The sequence below is a fragment of the Taurulus bubalis genome, assembly GCF_910589615.1.
Source record: "Taurulus bubalis genome assembly, chromosome: 8".
Lineage (NCBI taxonomy): Eukaryota > Metazoa > Chordata > Actinopteri > Perciformes > Cottidae > Taurulus > Taurulus bubalis.
The window spans coordinates 24,180,020-24,197,906 of NC_136596.1; the positions used below are offsets into that span (position 1 = coordinate 24,180,020).

The window sequence follows — 17,887 nt, forward strand, 5'->3', positions numbered from 1 at the left end:
GGGAAACCGGCGTTTAATGTTACACACGAGATGCTAATCTGCATCCTGAATGAAAACAAACTTGTTCTGTTAGAGGACTGGGATTTAGGGACTAGTGACAAATCTCAGAGAGCTACTATCTTCTAGTCAGAGCTAATATGAAATGGGATGTTTCTGTTATAAATCAACTTTAACATACTTCCAATATTCTGCACTAAGATCAGCGGTTAAAGCTGCACCCGTGGAGGTGTTTTTCTTATCGCCGATGAATCCCACCACAAACTTAGATTCACCTTCTTTTACCAGTTTAAATGAATATAAGTTGAGAATGGATGGGCTCAGTTCTCTGCCTAAAAAGAAGTGACGTCAAAATGTTTGAGTGACCAAAAATGTGGAAACCAGGATTCTGGGGTCACAGATCGGCTGGTCAACACGTGTGCAGGAATTTAACCGTTTCCTCCGAGCGTCATTTAGAGTCAAGTCAAGCAGCCTTAACATGCAGCTTTGAATAAAATGTATCTCACGACAAACCGTAAAAATCTCCTCAACTCAAAGCTGAGTGTAGATGAGGCTCGCGGGTCACTAATCTGATAGCATTTGACTTTATTTGGCCAAAACTGAACATAAACATACACAGTCTAGGTCTAGGATCACAAATACAGCACAACATACAACACACAACGTCCTGATTTAAAGTAACAAACATCACATCACTAGTCAATGATCCGGACCAACCAACCTTGTTCTCCTTCTCTTTGTTGTCAACCTACATGTAGACAGGACAAGTTAGGACAGGACAGGACAGGACAGGGCAGATAGGAAAGGAAAAGACAGGACAGGACAGTAAAGAAAAAGAAAAGTCAGGAAAGGAAAGGAAAGGACAGGGCAGGACAGGACAGGACAAGACAGAAAAGGACAAGACAGGAAGGGCAGGGCAGACAGGAAAGGAAAGGTCAGGACAGGACAGATAGGAAAGGACAGACAGGGCAGGACAAGCAGTACAGAATTAGCAATCTTGCCCTTTTTGCCCAAAAATGTCCTGTGCCGACGTAAGTTTATTTTGAAAAGACGGTTTGCATGTAACGAGCAGAAATTGACACGTGTCTCTGGCTTTTGTAAAAAACAAAAATAAAACGAGGAGCAAGATATCATACGAACCGATGTGTGAGGGTGCGTTACCAAACACACAAATCATCTACACACATATCACAGAACACACAATATATCCTGCAAAGGCCACAACTGTAACGCCGAGGAGCACATTTAGATCACTCTGACTGTCATTTAACTTCGGAGAAGATAACAATGACTTCAGCCATTAACCCCTCCTCCCCCCTACGGGCCAACTAAGCCTTTTTAAGAAGCCATTAAGTGGCTGCTAAATACAACATTTTATACGCTATCAAATTCAATTATCTGGCAGCCCACTGTCGAGTCTACTAAGCACTCACTGGAGGAGGGAGGCGGTGTAAGCGCCCAGCTGTACAAGCGTTAAGAGCTTTGCTAGCATGTGGGATTCTAGTCTATTCTTGAGGGATTTATCCGCTGTGCTCAGGGAGAGGCAGCTGGGGGAATTCAAAGGGGTAATAGTCGCTTGATTATGTGCAAAAAATCATTTCAAGAATGTGTTTAATATAGTAATGGTCTCATGTGATCTTGGACCGCTTGACATTTGAATCCAACATTTCCAGGCTGCCGTCATAAAGATGAGCATTGTGAGCTAGTCATCAATATTTAATGTAATTGAGACATCATTATGATATAAATCAGTGCTTTAGAGCAAGATCGAAGCTGGCTCTTTATTCCCTTTCACTGTTTAGCCTCAGTAGTGAAAGCTACGGCTGCGTGGAGGCAACGCATCACAACAATATAGTGACTGAGGACTAGAGGAAATCTGAAAATGTGTGATTCCCTGTGCAAAACTCACACGGCGTGTACGTAACAGACATCTCTAATTTAGTTTGACGTTCTGTTAAGTCTGCTTTGTGTAAAACATTCCGAAAGTTAGAAGATTGTTGACAGAAAAAAAAAAAAAAGTAGGTTTCTTCTCGTCACGTCTTCACATCACAACCGCGGAATAAAACAGTGATGCATTTTCTTCTTTAAGTCGCACAAACTGTCGAAAATCAGTAGTTTCAACCTTCATATGGACACATTATGAACGTCATTGCTAGGACCCGCACCGTTTTTGTCAAAAGTGCATTAAATAATTAAAGACACTTTGATGAAGATCATAAAAACAGGATTAAGGATTGATTGATTGATTGACCTCTGAATGTCCCGCTCACTCATTCTGTCTGTTGCTTGTTTCTTTCATGCAAAATTCAACATGTTGTTTTAGGCTTTTTTTTCTTTTCTTTTTTACTTTAATGTGAAACTTTTAAAGCTGCCTTCTTGGCCAGGACTCCAGATTTAAAATCTCAAAGGGAATATCCTACTAAAATAAAGGTAAAAAAGAAATATACTCTACATTTATTGCTGTGAGGACGTTTAGTGAGGACGTAGCCACAGTAGGACTCAACATCATTCTCAACCGGTGAACACTAAATCAAATACTGATATATAAAAAACGATCAATTCAGTTGTGAAATTCTGCTTGCAATGAGTCTAAACTATAATTTTAAATGAAAGACATTTTGGTTCCAAACACCCGACGAGCAAAGCTCCTGCTAAGGTGCCTGTTGACATAAAACCTCTACCTGCACAAACAATGATGTGACTGCTGAGGTTCAGGTATAAACACAGGTTCACTCTGCTAATTAACCAATGGTTAATTACAAAAAAAATGATATGACATAATATTTTTTTCTTTCTTAATTAATTCTCTCTTACCTCAGATCCCTCTGAGTCTGAGCAGCCAGACTGGAGGTTGAAATGGATAAAAAAACAATAAGAAAAGAAGGTGAGAGGAGACAAAATGAAAATAGACAAAGACAAAAAAAAGAATAAAAGAATATTTAGAAAGAAATCTAAGTGTTTTTTTGTTTTTTTTGCTGGCAGCTTTTGCTGATGCAGCCAACCCACCATGTCATCCTCCCCTTCATCGTCAGTGACGGCCTGGCGGAGATGGCATGGAAATAAAAACAAGCAAATAATAAAACATGCAGGACAAAGAAACAGTGATTATATAAAGAAAAAATAAATGCATAAGAGACAGTATTGCTGCTATTAAAGGAGACGCATCATGAGCATTTTCAGGTCCATACTTCTATTTGGGATTTTGTCCACATACTTTTGGCTCCTCTGTGCATTTGCTATTTAAAAAGAAAGTGTTATTGATCATGAAGATGAAAAGAAAGTGGAAGGATTTATACAGATTTCCCGAAACTTTAACCTAAACTAACGAACTCGCAGCCAAGCAAGCCAATACACATGAAAGGCTTTGATTCCTGTTATTATAGGTACAGCGGTGTGTGTGTGACAAGTCCAACCAGTTGAAGCCCACTATGCAGTGTCCAAACTGAACTGGGAGATTTGAGGCTGTGACCCACCTCCTCATCTAACTCCTCGGGTTCCTCCTCGTTCTCAAGCTTTTGGAAAGAAGCAGAACACATGTTTGTTCTTTTTATTTGTATCATGTCAGGTGGGGAGGAAAACTAAAAGTCTATTTCTGGGAGTAAAAACTTGGAGTCTATGAAGGAGGAGGAGGAGGAGGAGGAGGAAGAGTTGACAAGTAAATTGGGATCAAACTAAAAACAGACTCGTACACACTACTGCGGCTCAGGGCGGGTTTTTTTGTTGCTTTAATGAACTTGTTTATTTCAGATGTTCTTGTTCCAGGAGCAACTTGGGTAAAGGGGAGCGAGGGTGAAAAAAGTAAACCTAGACATACCATCTCCTCCTCAGCAGTGAACTGTGGAGAGAAACACACACACACTCATTCTCACCTCACGTACATCAACTTGCATGATATGTGTGCACATGCACACACATTTCTTTTTCTGAACACCTGCTGCAGCTTTTGCACCCACTTCTGCCAAACCAATGAATATATCAGCAAGGTTACTTCACATTCACGCAAGACTGAATAGTCACGTGAATGTCGCAGGGGAACAGATACACTTCATTTATTTCCACACAAAATACCATGTATTCCAACTGTTTTTCCAAGGTTTGCACATGAAAAGTTGCAACTACCGGTATACGAACACCTTTTCTTCTCCGTTTAAAAAAAGAAAGAAGCTGAACATAGAAATAAAGATTCCTGCATGCAGAGAACTCTACAGATGAAGCCAAAAACATATAAAATGCTTCCATTACAGTGATTAGGTCACACCTGGAGGACGGCGAGGTGACCTACATAGGTCTGTCTGTGTACTGGAGCGGCCCAGTGTCATCGCAGGTGGTGAAATAGTCCTGAAACGTAATGTATTGCTTTGGTGTCGATGGACACACATTTTCAGATTTATTTTGTGTCGCTCAGGATGAAAATTATGCCAACGGAAAGTCAATTAGGATCCTTTTTTTGTGGAGAACACACAAAGCAAATGAATCCATATGACTATGCAACAGTCAGAGGACGAAGTATTAAATATGGACAAGGACCACTTCCTGTGTGCGATAGGGGAGACGAATAGGTTCAACAAACACAGGACTTTAAACCAAAAGACCGCGTGTCCCAAACTGTAAACTGTGTTTGTGAGATTTCCTGCATTAAACCGAATCCAGTTAACGACAAATTCCCACTTATTTGATGTTTTTATTGCCATCTTTGCTTGAAAGGGAGTTTGAACCGAGTTTCAAAACACGCTCTGGTCTGAAAAATAAAAAGTTACATCATCCCGCTGTGTGTCGTACTAGAGTTCCTCTTTCACGTCCCTCTTTTCCAACAAATCCGGTCGGGAAAACCATTTTAAAAACACTTTTTTGATGAAGTTTGCTTCAGGGACAGCTTGTAGATTTCAGCTATGTACTTTAAAGCAGTCAGTCCCAAAGACCGGGTCGGGACCTGCTGGTGGGTTGCAGCAGACTTTATTCGGGTCAACATTTATATCTGCGCGACACTTTTGAGCCTGAATGTGTGTATTGATTTTGATAATTAATTTCTGCTATTCAAGTTAATAGAAGGTTATGCCGAAATGACGAGGCCTGTCCTGGACCAAATAAATTAATAATCAATTAGTGGAGATAATTGACAGATCCGTAAAAAACAGAATTTCTCCGCAAATACATAATAAATAATAATTTGCATCTTAAAAATAAGTTACTACGCATAAAAACAAAACAAAAAAAGTAAAAATGGTCGGGAACGTTCATTTATTTATAAATTAGTCCTTTTGTGAATTGGGTCTTAATGGTTCCCCAGAAGAAAAAAAAAGTTTGAGAAAGACCGCTTTAACAACCCAAAACTCATTGACCTTGAACCAGAGAGCAAGACCTCATCAGTGACTGCAGGTGGAAATGAGAAATCCTTGGGTCTTCGTGGCATATAAAAAACAAAATTTGGTATGTGTGTGTGTGTGTGTGTGTGTTCATCTGTTCACGCTCACCTGTTTTGCTCCCATCGACTCGAACATCTTCTCCAACAGGACCCTCATCTGCTGGATGTTGTTCATCAGCACACAGGGCTGGAAGGAGGAAGATGGATGAGGAAGACAACGGGTGGTCAGGGGACGAAACAAGACGCAAAGAGAGAGCGAGAGAGAGAGAGAGAGAGAGAGAGAGAGAGAGAGAGAGAGAGAGCGATAGAGGACAACAGAGATAGGAGTGAGGCAGCAGTACTCACTATCTTCTCCTTCTCACAGTAGGAAGGGAAGCTCTTGGCCAGCAGGGCACAGTACTGCAGCAGCACTTTGGTGATCGTCTGTGGAAACAAGACAATACACACACACACACACACACACACACACACACACACACACACACACACACACACGGAGAACATGGTTACTTCTGGGGGTGGTGAATCTGAACTCCGGTATTTATCCCTGTAGTTTGGTTTGTTTGCTCGGTAGGTGAGAATACGTGCTCGCCTTCACACAGAGACGGCTGAAAATGTTGCCTTTTGATGGGAGTGAAGATGTTACGGAAATAAAAAGGTCTGTTATGTCGTTCCGAGTCCAGTATGAGTGACTAGTGGTACCACACTCTGCGTCCGTTAATTTGGCAACAAATCTTAGGTGCTATGTGGGCAATTTTCTGTTTTTGGAACCACCCTCCTGCCAATCAAAGACTGTAGGCGGCACTCAAGGGACATCTTTCTTTTTCTTTCTTTTGGACGTCTCTCGATGAGCTGTTCCTCCGGGCACCGCCTCCTTAGTTTGTCATGTTGGCAACAAGTCAACCCTGTTTCCATCTACGTCTCTTTAAACAAAGCCCGGTTCTTGTTGCCAGGTGAATACAACTTTATTTCCCATTTGAAACTGACTTTTTGCTGCTTACTCTTCCTCCTCCCAGCAGTATTAGGAAACTTGTTTTACTGAAGAGCAGCTGCTGTAACCAAATTCTGCTGTTTCTGTGATTAACACACATGATCCTGTCGATTATTCACAATAAGTCCCCCTGTTATTTTGTCATTTAAAAGTATTTATTTTGAAGCAGCAAAATCAGGAAATGTTGGCTTTTCATCAGCAGCCAAGGCCCCAGGAAGAGCGCTGGGCTTTGAAGCAAATTTTAAGATAGTGACAAAAAACGGTGGAAGTAAAATTTCCAGGTCCGTCTTCGTCACACCATTTGGCCCAAAAAATACTTTGAACCCATATTGGGAAAGAGACGTCTGTAAGTCAGTGGATCATCTTTTGAAGTAAATCCACTTCAATAGCCCTTTTTGGGGATTGTTCCCACATGCTGTCCACATCTCACTGGAGCCCGGCCACCACCACGGTGGCATGTGGTCTGATCGGATCCAAGTGCGAGCAAGATCTTGACAGTTAACGGGCCCTGATCGGTCAAGACGAGTGTAACTGCGAGCCCCTTGGTGAGAATGCCGCTTTGCTTTGATGATACAAACTCCACGGGGGACTTTTAAATCAGCCGGACATTTCATTTGTCGGCCGTGATGTTTACTTGGGGGACGGGAAATGACAAAAAGCGAGCGTTTGACCTCACAGCTTTCCCTATTTTCTGCCGAGTCAGCGAGATGGCTGTCTTACATTCATGCATTAAACATATGGCCTGATGGCTGCCTGCTTTACTTATATTGGTTCCCTCTCATTGTACGACCCCCTCCCCTTTTATTTATTTTCTGCAGCTGACTGTCAACCCAAAACTTTTCCCCAAATCAGCTATAACTATGCTGGCCCGGAGGCAGAGGACAGAATAAGAGAGAGAGAGAGAAAGAATAATGAACTGAAGGAGTTTGCAAAGAGAGAAACTTGACGAGATGTGGAAAGAAGATAGAAATAAAAAGGCAGATATAGATCGAAAATATCTGAAGGCAAAGAAAAGACAAGACAGAGAGTTCAGGGAGAGATGAGACGGCAAGATGTTAGAAGAGTAGATGAAAAACCAATGAAAGCTCAGACAGGGAGGAGATGAAAAGGTAGAGAAACACGAGTGGAGTGGTAGAAAACGAATAGGAGCCAAGGGCTGGGGACAGAGAGATGGACAGCTCAGAGTGATGGCTTACATTAGCCATTCTTTATTTAATGAGTCCCATATTGATCGAACCATCACACACAAACACAAATGTAGCCGCACACAACTCTTCTGCAGAGAAAAGCTTTGTTAGATTTAATGGCTGTGCCTAAAAGCAACCACCTTAAATTAAATCTGAAGAAAGAAATATGGCATCAAAGGTTCAATAAAAATAAAAAAAGCACTGTAAAACAGACCTGAAACTCTTCAGTCGATACCTCAAAGGCACAAAAGATTCAAGAGTTGTGCCAGTAGAAGCTCTTGAGAGGACTGGATTTAAACCGGTGAGGGTTTTAGATGCACCTCATCTGTGCCTCAGCAACATGTCCTCATACGATGTCTTACGAAGAAGTTACTTCTCATTTTTCATGCGTTTTTCTACGAAAGCAGGAAACACGCATTTTCAACATGCATTTTCTGTGTTTTATGTGGGAAATGATATGATATATTTTTTTCAAGAGGGCGGTAGAAGGAATGAAAGAGGACCGCTGGTTCATCAACCGCGTAAACAGCTTGATAGGAATTCTGTCTTTTTCAGAATAAGGGAGAATATGTGGAATATTTGTTGCACGTAAACTCGATGCTGGATGTTTGGACTGGAAGTGACGACATTGTGACTTTTCTACACACAAGCAAGTTTAGAAAGGAAGAGCTCAAACGTACAAACAATGGCTGAACTTCTTAAAAACTAGTCATGTGAACAAAAAGCATAAAATCATGCACTGAGTGCGCTGTGGTTCAACTACCTCGCTGGGTCACATTGGTTCTGCTTTATGACTATTTATTAGAAAGAAAGAAGCTCTATTTGTGTGTGCTTATATTGTAAATGAGGGACATGCCGTCTGTCTGAACAAACCCAAAGTCCACGGAGATCCCGGGGAGATAGAAGACCTGTGGTGGGACCAGAAACCGAGGTTTGCCGATCGACAACACTCACCTTGGCGAAGCGTCGGTTGTAATGGGCCACCACAGCGGGATCGGGGCAGTCCAGCTTCTTGATGATCTCGAAGCTCTGGTTGAGCTGAGTGAAGATGTCCACCACCGAGCTGGAGAACAGAGCGTGCTCAGACGTCTGCTGGAACTGCAGGGGGAAGAGGAGGAGAAGAGACATTGTAGCCCACGAGTACTCCTCTTTTATTTAACCACACACACACACACACACACACACACACACACACACACACACACACACACACACACACACGCACGCACAAATGTAGGCGTACACAACTCTTCTGCAGAGAAAAGCTTTGTTGGATTTAATGGCTGTGCCCAAAAGCAACCGCCTTAAATTAAATCGGAAGAAAGAAATATGGATTCAAAGGTTCAATAAAAAACAAAAGCACTGTGACACAAACCTGAAACTCTTTAGTCGATACCTCAAAGACACAAACGATTCAAGAGTTGTGCCAGTAGAAGCTCCTGAGGACTGGGTTTAGGGTCTTAGATGCACCTCATCTGTGCCGCAGCAACGTGTGCTCATACAGACAGTTGATTATGAATAAGCTACTTCTCTTATGAAAGCCAGCAACCACTCATACAGTCTTTACAAAATAGACTTCTGTCTTCACAGAAAATAATTTAAGTTAAAGTCATGCAACGAAACCACTTGGTTAGGTTTAATTTGAAAAAAATACAAAAAAAATCATAATTTGGTTTGACAACAGCTCTCCGTCTCCACTCTTCAAGAAGTAGTGCTCCTCACAACGACCTCCATACTGACTCGTATGTCCTCTCCTTCCTTACTCTCCTTTAATCAAATAATAACTCAAAACATTCATTTTTTTTTGTCCTAGCTACCGGAGCTGTACTCTGGCGTAATTACTATAATTTCAGGGCACTCTGACCAGTACAATTATTATTATTATTCATCTTAAAAAGATTGCTGGTCTGGGATTAAAGGGCTTATTGAAGAGTTGCTCCAATAATGTGGTCCTTCAGATAAATTCACCATTTAAACGTTCCTTCTGAACTTGAGGCTCAAACCTGAATGTAAAAGGTGCCCCAGAAGGTTTGAGTGGTATATTTCCCATATGGCTGAGTCCTAAATTGTGTCCTGTAGTCTATCTCTCGTCCTCTTAGAAGACTACAGTACACGGAGCCATAGCTGGTTCTTTAAGAGCCGAAGGGGGCTGATAAGCATTGAGCAGTTCCTCTATAACATCTGTCTCTGATGGACTCCTCGTAGTCTCCCATACTCTAGAAGAGTCGTGCCGTCAGGCTACTTAAGGGCTACTTAAGAGAGGAAAGAGGGAGAGACTATGTGTACTGAGTAAAATACTATATGCTCCCAAGTATTATCTGAAACATCCTTAATGTAAACGTTCTGCCTGCGTTTTTCTACCCTAACCTGCCAAGATGCATTGTTACACCAATACCTCTGAGAGGTGTGTGTGAAATTGTCATAATAAGTATATGATTATTGATCTATGTCCAAAAACGTGTTTTGTGACTTTTGACCACCAAAATCGAATCGGTTCATCCTCGTGTCCAGGTGGACGTTTGTGCCAAATTTGAAAGAAAAAACAAACATTAAACATTCAAATGCAGCCCTTACATTCACCTGAACCAGGGGTCAGAAACCTTTTCTATCCAAAGAGCCATTTTGCCCTTTTTTCCACACAAAAAAATGTGTCTGGAGCCGCAAAAGCTATTTGATATCACAGCTTCTGAAGTTGTATATATAGTCATAGTATATATATACAAAAAACTATAGTTTGTTGTATTTATGAAATTATAGAACAAGAATAAAGACAATTTTTGACATTGTATTGCTATTTTACCTGTTTATAACTATCAAACTCTTATGAAGAGGAGACAAAAAATAGTCATGTGTGGGCCAGCAGCAGTAGTTGAGTCTGGAGACTTGATCGCCACATATCAAGCAGACAGGTCAGCAGCATCGTTGGCAGTGAAAGCAAATGAATACGTCCACGCAGAATTAAACGCTTCACTTTCCTCCGTGACTTTTCTTTTTTATTCATTTATCCGTTGATAGTTTAGCGAGGGCGGGGCTCTGAATCACGAGTAGCCACCTGCAGGGAAAGAGGCTTGACAGCTACGTGACAGGATGTGACGCACATTTTAGTTAAGAAATATTTAAACATTTATTTTGATTTTTAGTGACCCAATATTACCTAAAACTCCAAGATAAGAGGAATTCCCTTTGAACGTTTTTCCACTGGGCAAAAAAAAAAAGAAGAAAATAAAAACGTCTTTTTTTCTTTTTTTTTTGTCAAAGCCTCAGGGAGCCGCAACAGACGGGCTAAAGAGCCGCATACGGCTCCAGGAGCCGCGGGTTGCCGACCCCTGACCTGAACGATGGCCAATGCAGAGAGCTAAATAACGTCCTTGTGCAAGCACACATTACTGCCAGATTACTCTGCAAAGGCATTGATGCATTTCTACTGTTTATCTCAGGACTGACGTGAGAAAATATTTTTAAAAAAAACTATCCCTGCCGCTGTGATAACTTTCCTGAGAGGTGAAATTATTTTCTTATAATATCATGAATGGCTGCAATTCGCCGTCTGCTAAGCCTTCACAGAGCCATCTGAGCGAGACTGAAGGGAGAGAAACCATCTGTCCGGAGCCGATGGAGAAGATAAACCACACAAGCATCCCTCCTCCTATTCTCCTCCTCCTCGAGGTAAAAAAAACTAAACAGCGACGCTGATCTGGAAGCTCGTGAACGCCCCTCTAATAGCCAATGAAACCATTTTGAGTGCATCAAAGTGACACTTTTCACGCTCAGATTGTTGCCCACGAGCCTCAGGAAGCTCTCAGCGCAACGACAGAGTTCCCTGGAGATAAAGTGCCGCTCCGGGACCAACAGGCGGTTTCAAGAGACAACACTTGTCCGTCATCCTGTCAATCTGGGAGAGGGCCGCCCCGTCGAAGCACCCTTGAACAAAAAAGGTCACAGAGCCGATGCCGTCTTTCATCTTGTTGTGGATTTCAGTGACTTTCCTTTCTACTGCTGTTTAAAAAAATATTATTTCACAACAACCAGGAAGTGGCTGGTATATGATGGGATGTGAATTGGAGGATGTGAATGGGAGGATTTTTTTTTCAAAATTAATTTTACGTTCTTGTTTTGAGCACTGAGTCGCAGTATGAATTTATTACATTTGTGTCGCACTACACCAGTCACAATAGCTCGGATCACCGCTATCACATCTCATCTCCGCTAACTGAGGAGCCTGTAAACTGTTTCTTTTATTGCACAAATTAAATTCTGGTGTCTGGTGAGGCAATTTATCTGCCCACAGGAAACAGGAAATTGAATCTTTGGAGTGAGATTCTACATTTACCTCCAATGGGGAGAGTTGATCATGTTTCAGTGAAAAGAAATCAGAAGTAAGACGTCAAAGTAAGACAGTGACTGACATCCTATGTATGGCAACGCTTTACATGTAGGTTGAAAACATGGAGTGTGACGAAATTGGCTTTTAGATTCATTGTTTTAGATGTGTTTTTTTTTTATTCCCTAACCCCGGCTGATGGATTTGTGTTGATTGCTGACACGCTAGTTAACACAAGTAACTGACAACAAAAACAAACCTGAGCCTTCAATAATGAAGGATGGCAGCTGAGCTGAAGACTTTCCCTTTGACTCACCCCTTCTCTCTTGTCTCTCTCCAGCGCCCCGTGCATGAACTCCATCGACACCTCCTCGTTCTCAGCCAGCCAGGCCAGGACGAACTGCAGGAACCACCTGCAACGAGACAGAGCTCCTCCAGAAAGTTGGCAAGCGAAACTGGAGAAAAACTACTGGACTTTTTGCTCTTTTGCTTTGGCAAAGAAAAAACAAAATGTGGTTTAATTCTAAAGCTTGTAAATCTTTTAATCCCTTTTTTTAAGACATTTCTTCCATTAATTCTCCAGTTGTAATGTGTCTTATTTGTTTGCTTGTTTTATTTTATCTTATTCTTTCTAGTTTCTTCTTTTTATTTGACCAATTACACTTGTCTCATCGTTCAGCGTCTTGTCACTTTGATTTAAAAAGTTGTTACAATGTGTCATAAATACCTGTCATCCATATTTCTAGTGTGCAAACAAAGTGAGGGGAGTTTTGAGTGTGTGGATGTGTTAAAAAATGCTAAATCTCAAGACAGGAATGAGAAATCAAGATGAGCTCCCTCAGACAGAGAAAGAGTGAGATACTGAGTGAGAAAAATAGTGTGTGTGTGTGTGTCTTACCCAGGGTACTCAGGCACAGTGTCGGTGAAGGCGGGCAGGTCCTTAACATACTCGTTGTAAAGCCACTTGACCTTGAAGTGCAGGTTCATGTAGTCGGCAGTCTTACACAGTTTATGCTTCTCGTGTTCTGTAAAGACGACACACACACACACACACACACACACACACACAGTTTAAATTTTGTTTTTTGAGGAAGATCATATGGCGTGTCTTACACGACAACATTGCTACTTGAATGAAGTGTAATGCAGTGTCAGCATTTAGCATTACATGAAGGCTGCTGAGAAGTCTTTCTGTATGTACTTCCCCCTTTTGTCATTAGAAAACAAGCACAATTAATTCAAAGAAATGTTTGTTTTTTTATGTCTAGTTTTCATTATCGCCCCTTTTTTGCAGTCTTTTGTCTGTCCTGTAAATTATAAATTAGGAGACATATCATGCCTGAAACAACACCTACGTGGTTTGTGGACCGGCATGTGACTCTCAAAAAAAAAGACTCTTGGTAGACGTTGGGCCTCATGCAGTAGGCAATACTCACATTTCCCCTCCATGATTTGGTCTTATTTAGTTAGTACCCATTGACCAATGTTTTCTTATTTTCTGTCTTCTCTTAAGAGAACATTTTCACTGTCCATTAATTGTGTGTCTTAAGCAAGGAAACACGCATTTTGAATTTGAGGAACATAGAAAAAAAAATGCATACATATTATATTATCAAATTAAGTTATTATAGGTTTTACAGTGATAATGTTTGGGTTATTAAAGAAATACTATCCTGGCGTACATTCTGCTCTTTGATGCTTTTCGATTTTCCTGTGACGCCGCACCTGACGCTCTTGAACATTTGAATTTGTTGAAGTAGGTTTACCAGAACCTCCGTTCCCCTGCTGCTGAAGTTCTTCTTCTTCCCCTTGCAGCTTGCAGAAAGAGTCTTTGCACACGGCCCCACACACCTGCCCATATATAGTGTTCATGGGGGTGTTACCTTTGCTAATAATAAACACAACCACTCTCCAATTTATGATCAAGTGGGATTCTTCAGTCGAACACCTCTGGAGGGTTTTCGAACGTTTGGTGCATCTGGAGTTGACGTCTCTTATTTTTTTTAAACAAAATAATAGACATTTAAAGGAGTGTTGCTGCATAAGGCACTTTATTTTTTGCCTCCTGAAAAACTAATAAGTCCGTCTCCTCCTCCTGTTGTCGATATAAAACATGGTCCACGGTGCAAATAAGGTTGGAAATCTATCCGCTATGGATGACTAATTATAAATACACACACACACACACACACACACACACACTCATCTTACCAGCGTCGAAATCAACTTTGCGGATGCGAAATGTGTCGGGAGCTGAGATGGCAACAGAGCGACAAAACGAACCAATGAGTTTGGGGAGTTGGAAGGTAGAACACACACAGAAAGAAAGAAAAGCCTGGAAATTAGTCTCCTGGGGGACTTGTCAGCGATCAAATCTGTCAGAAAAGACCTCAGTGTGCCAGGCGGCAGTTCAGGATTCTACAGTTTCTACAAGTCTAATATGAGACAGTCAAAAGCCAGAATATCGAGTAGCTAAGCAGGTTTCAAATGAGACAGAGGGGCTCATGAAACAGTATAATGTGAAGCGCTACAGGGGGAAATCAATCTGGTTATAGATCGTTTCTCAGTGTTAGAAACTAAATGTACTTTAGCAACAGTCTGAGAACGACCAACACACTATATCATTTACTTTTTACGGCATTTTAAAGTTTTCTATGACCTACAAGAGAGTCTGTATTGCATTAACACCCGCTGCCAAAAACACTCAATTAATATGATCTTTTTTTTGGGCCCCGTAATAATTTTCAGGTTAATTATCAGACGATGTGAGACTCAAGCTTCAAGACTTCTGACTGTATCTTCTCATCAGCTACGTTGTGTTTGTCTAAACATCTCACCCTTGTTCCAGCGGCAGTGTTCGACTTTAAACAAAACTGGAAGAGACGAAGGCAAAGAGAAGGAAGAGTCGATGGAGAGAAGAATGTAGAAGAATGAAATGTAGAGGGGAGCTTTACTTTACCCTTTATCTCTCTGTCACACACACACACACACACACACACACACACACACACACACACACACACACACACACACAGTCTTACCTTCCAGAGCGTACTTCATGTCCTGAGCGAACAGCCTCCACATGACCTCCGCGCTGACTTTCCCCACATCGAGTTCCTGAGGAAACCTGAAGTTCAGACAAACGGAGTGAGCGCTTTCTTCAGCAAGTTATCAGACAACCAATCAGCAGGAGACTCAGAACACACACGGTAGCTCGAGCTTCTCTCACACATTGACAGCTTGAAACTAACAGAAACAACAAACTGGCATCTGACATTAATATTCAGTGGGCCAGTATTTTACAGTCCGTTAAAGTAAAAAAAAAAAAAAATTGCAGAAACAATACAATTCCTGATAGAAAATCCAAATAACATTATTTAAAAAAACACTGTTGTGAAACCTTTGCCTATTTTCAACTGATAATGATATACAGATATACTAAAGTATTTGATTGTTCTAATTTGATTATGTTCTCAGTTAGCGGCTGTGAGTTGCAGTAAATTCAACATCTCACAAGCAATATTTCTAAACAATGCAATGGCTGCATCGTTTCCCTAATTGCTCCCATATGACATAATGCACATGAGGGCACATTTGTCTATAAAATGCCAAATTAAAGACACTAAAAGTCAGCACTGACTGGTTGATGATGGGTGTGTAGGAGTTCTTGTCCTCCTCGATGATGGAGACGATTAGCGTAATGAGTTTAGGCCAAAAGTCCAGATTCTGGATGCTCGGGCCCTGCTCCTCCTGCTGGGTCTCCTCTTTCTTCTCCTCCACTTCTTCCTCCTCTTCCTCCTCCTCATCCTCCTCCTCTTCTTCTTCTTCATCGACATTGTCTTCCTCCTCCTCTCCTTCCACCTTTTCCTTCTTCTTCTTTTCCTTCTTCTTCTTTTTCTTCTCTAGCTCAGGCTGCGAGAAGAGAAAAGACAGAAGATTTTAAAAAAAATTTAATTAAAAAGTAAAATAATTCAAAATAAATAATTGTTTTGTTTGTTTGTTTTACTCCTATGAGAATTTGAATGTCCATTCGCAGAAAGAAACACATGCTTTTATGAAACCGCAGGCAGCACAGAAATAAATTATCCGCGCTGAATAATTTACAACAATATCATTCCTCCGCGATATTGATTTGTTATAAATGTTCTCCAAGTTCTGCTCAGACTTGGCAGACTTTTCCTGATTACCAAGCAAAGTTGTGTTAATTTCCGGTAAACCCAGGCTTGTTTAATGAGTTTTGACGTATTAAGCCATGAATCTATTGGAGACTCAGTTATCATGTGCTGCATGTACTGAGACTAATATGGGCAAACGTGGAGGTGGGGCTAAAAAAAGTGAGATTCAGATCTTGTTTTTACTCGATTCATATACTTTGAAATGGGGAAATCCAGGAACTTAGGTGTGTTTTGTGCCACTTAAGCGTTCTCACTCAAAGAACATCAAAACACGAGGAGAAAGGCAGATTTTCTTCAGAGCCTCTCCTGCAACGCGTCGACGCCCAGCGACTCACCGGCTTGACGGCGGGTTGGAACTGGCGGTTGAAGAGCTCCAGACAGTTGTTGAAGATGTACTCGTAGGTGGAGTTCAGGCAGGCCTTGACGCAGTCCCGCACCACGTGGGCGGCCCTGGGAGGACTCTGCAGCTCCAAGACCTGCACAAGTCACACCAAGACAATCAATATTTCATCATATCGTCTTGGTCAGGTAATCTAGAATATAAAGTGTTGGGACAATAAGCGAGGAGCTGTGATAACCAGACATGTGTCGACGGTTTCAGCAGGTGCTTTTTAAGCTTGAGGGTTCACTCAACTATTAGAGAACCATGAAAAGTCAAAACTAAATAAACAAGAAAAAAACATGATATGGTTTTCATATGATGTCAACAATATATCAATATATAAAACAGACAGTTGAGGCCAAACGTGAGATTGAAAGTTTTTTTTTGTTTTGCTTTAATTCAAGCTGGAATAGAAAACAAATATTCCCTGATGAATACATAACATCAAGTTGGTTGATTTGGTCCAAACTAAGAAAAACAAATTACATATTGTTTCCTTTTTAGTTCTGACCTGGTTCCCGTTCACACTGTCCCAGTCGTTATACAGACTGACAGGAAACTTGTTCATTGGACAATTAGCTGACTGTCACCCTCCAGTTTATTTATTTAGACACATGAGTCCATATCTATGTTCTTTGATTAATAAGTGATTATAAGCATCATTAGTATTACTAGACTGAAAATTGGCAGCATGAATAATGGCTCACGGGTAGAGACAGGACGGTCTGAAAGCCCCTCTGTGTGCGTTAGAGAGCGCACAAACACGGCGTTTATTACCGCGGGATCGCAATCGCACATTTTTTAATCGACTTGATGAACTGGCAAAGTTTATGGAGGCGATAACAAGCACAGTTTTAACAGCGTTTGAGCTGTTTATCAGGGATCAGCATGTGTAGTAGTTTAGCTTTTGAAAAATATGCTAAAATCACACATGCTGTGGTTGGTTTGTTTGCTTTCACACTATAAAAAATAAAATTAAAATAAGATAAGATCAAAAATAAAAAAGCCAGTCAAGCAGTGTTTTGTGTTGGGTTGTGTGTATCTGATTTCATGAGTTGGGGATTTACGAGCTGATATTTAGTTTCTACCTTCATCCTGAAGAAGGTGATGCTGGTAAGAAGATCCACCGTTGACTTGAGGTCATGGAGGCGGGGCTTGCTGCTGGCCGGGAAGTTGTTCTGTGGACACACACACACACACACACACACACACACACACACACACACACACACACACACACACACACACACACACACACTCTTGTTAAACAAGTCAGTTTTTGTATTTATTTCCTGATTCAATCGTGGTCGTTGTTTGCCTTTTTAATTGTTCATCATATAAAGCTCCCAAATAATTTCAAGCAAACAATTGTTTAAATGAATGCAAAAAGCCATGAGACACAAATTATATGAAAACCCTGCTGTGACCCCCAGAATAAACAAAAGGGAGAGAACATTTAACTGAGCAGCTGA

The 17,887-nt window shown here is 41.2% G+C and overlaps 1 protein-coding gene across 1 annotated transcript in view; it reads right to left on the bottom strand.

Annotated features, from left to right (window-relative positions):
- Nucleotides 1-17,887, bottom strand: part of LOC306740732 (protein unc-13 homolog B-like) — a gene marked incomplete at both ends in the record, with an annotated part of 155,256 nt that overhangs the window by 13,423 nt on the left and 123,946 nt on the right. The window contains 10 exons of the mRNA XM_079222962.1: nt 5,469-5,546; nt 5,705-5,782; nt 8,492-8,635; nt 12,175-12,271; nt 12,757-12,883; nt 14,696-14,731; nt 14,900-14,985; nt 15,499-15,770; nt 16,369-16,509; nt 17,504-17,593. Of these exons, the coding sequence (XP_079079088.1) occupies nt 5,469-5,546; nt 5,705-5,782; nt 8,492-8,635; nt 12,175-12,271; nt 12,757-12,883; nt 14,696-14,731; nt 14,900-14,985; nt 15,499-15,770; nt 16,369-16,509; nt 17,504-17,593 (1,149 nt within the window). The remainder of the gene's footprint in view (nt 1-5,468; nt 5,547-5,704; nt 5,783-8,491; nt 8,636-12,174; nt 12,272-12,756; nt 12,884-14,695; nt 14,732-14,899; nt 14,986-15,498; nt 15,771-16,368; nt 16,510-17,503; nt 17,594-17,887) is intronic.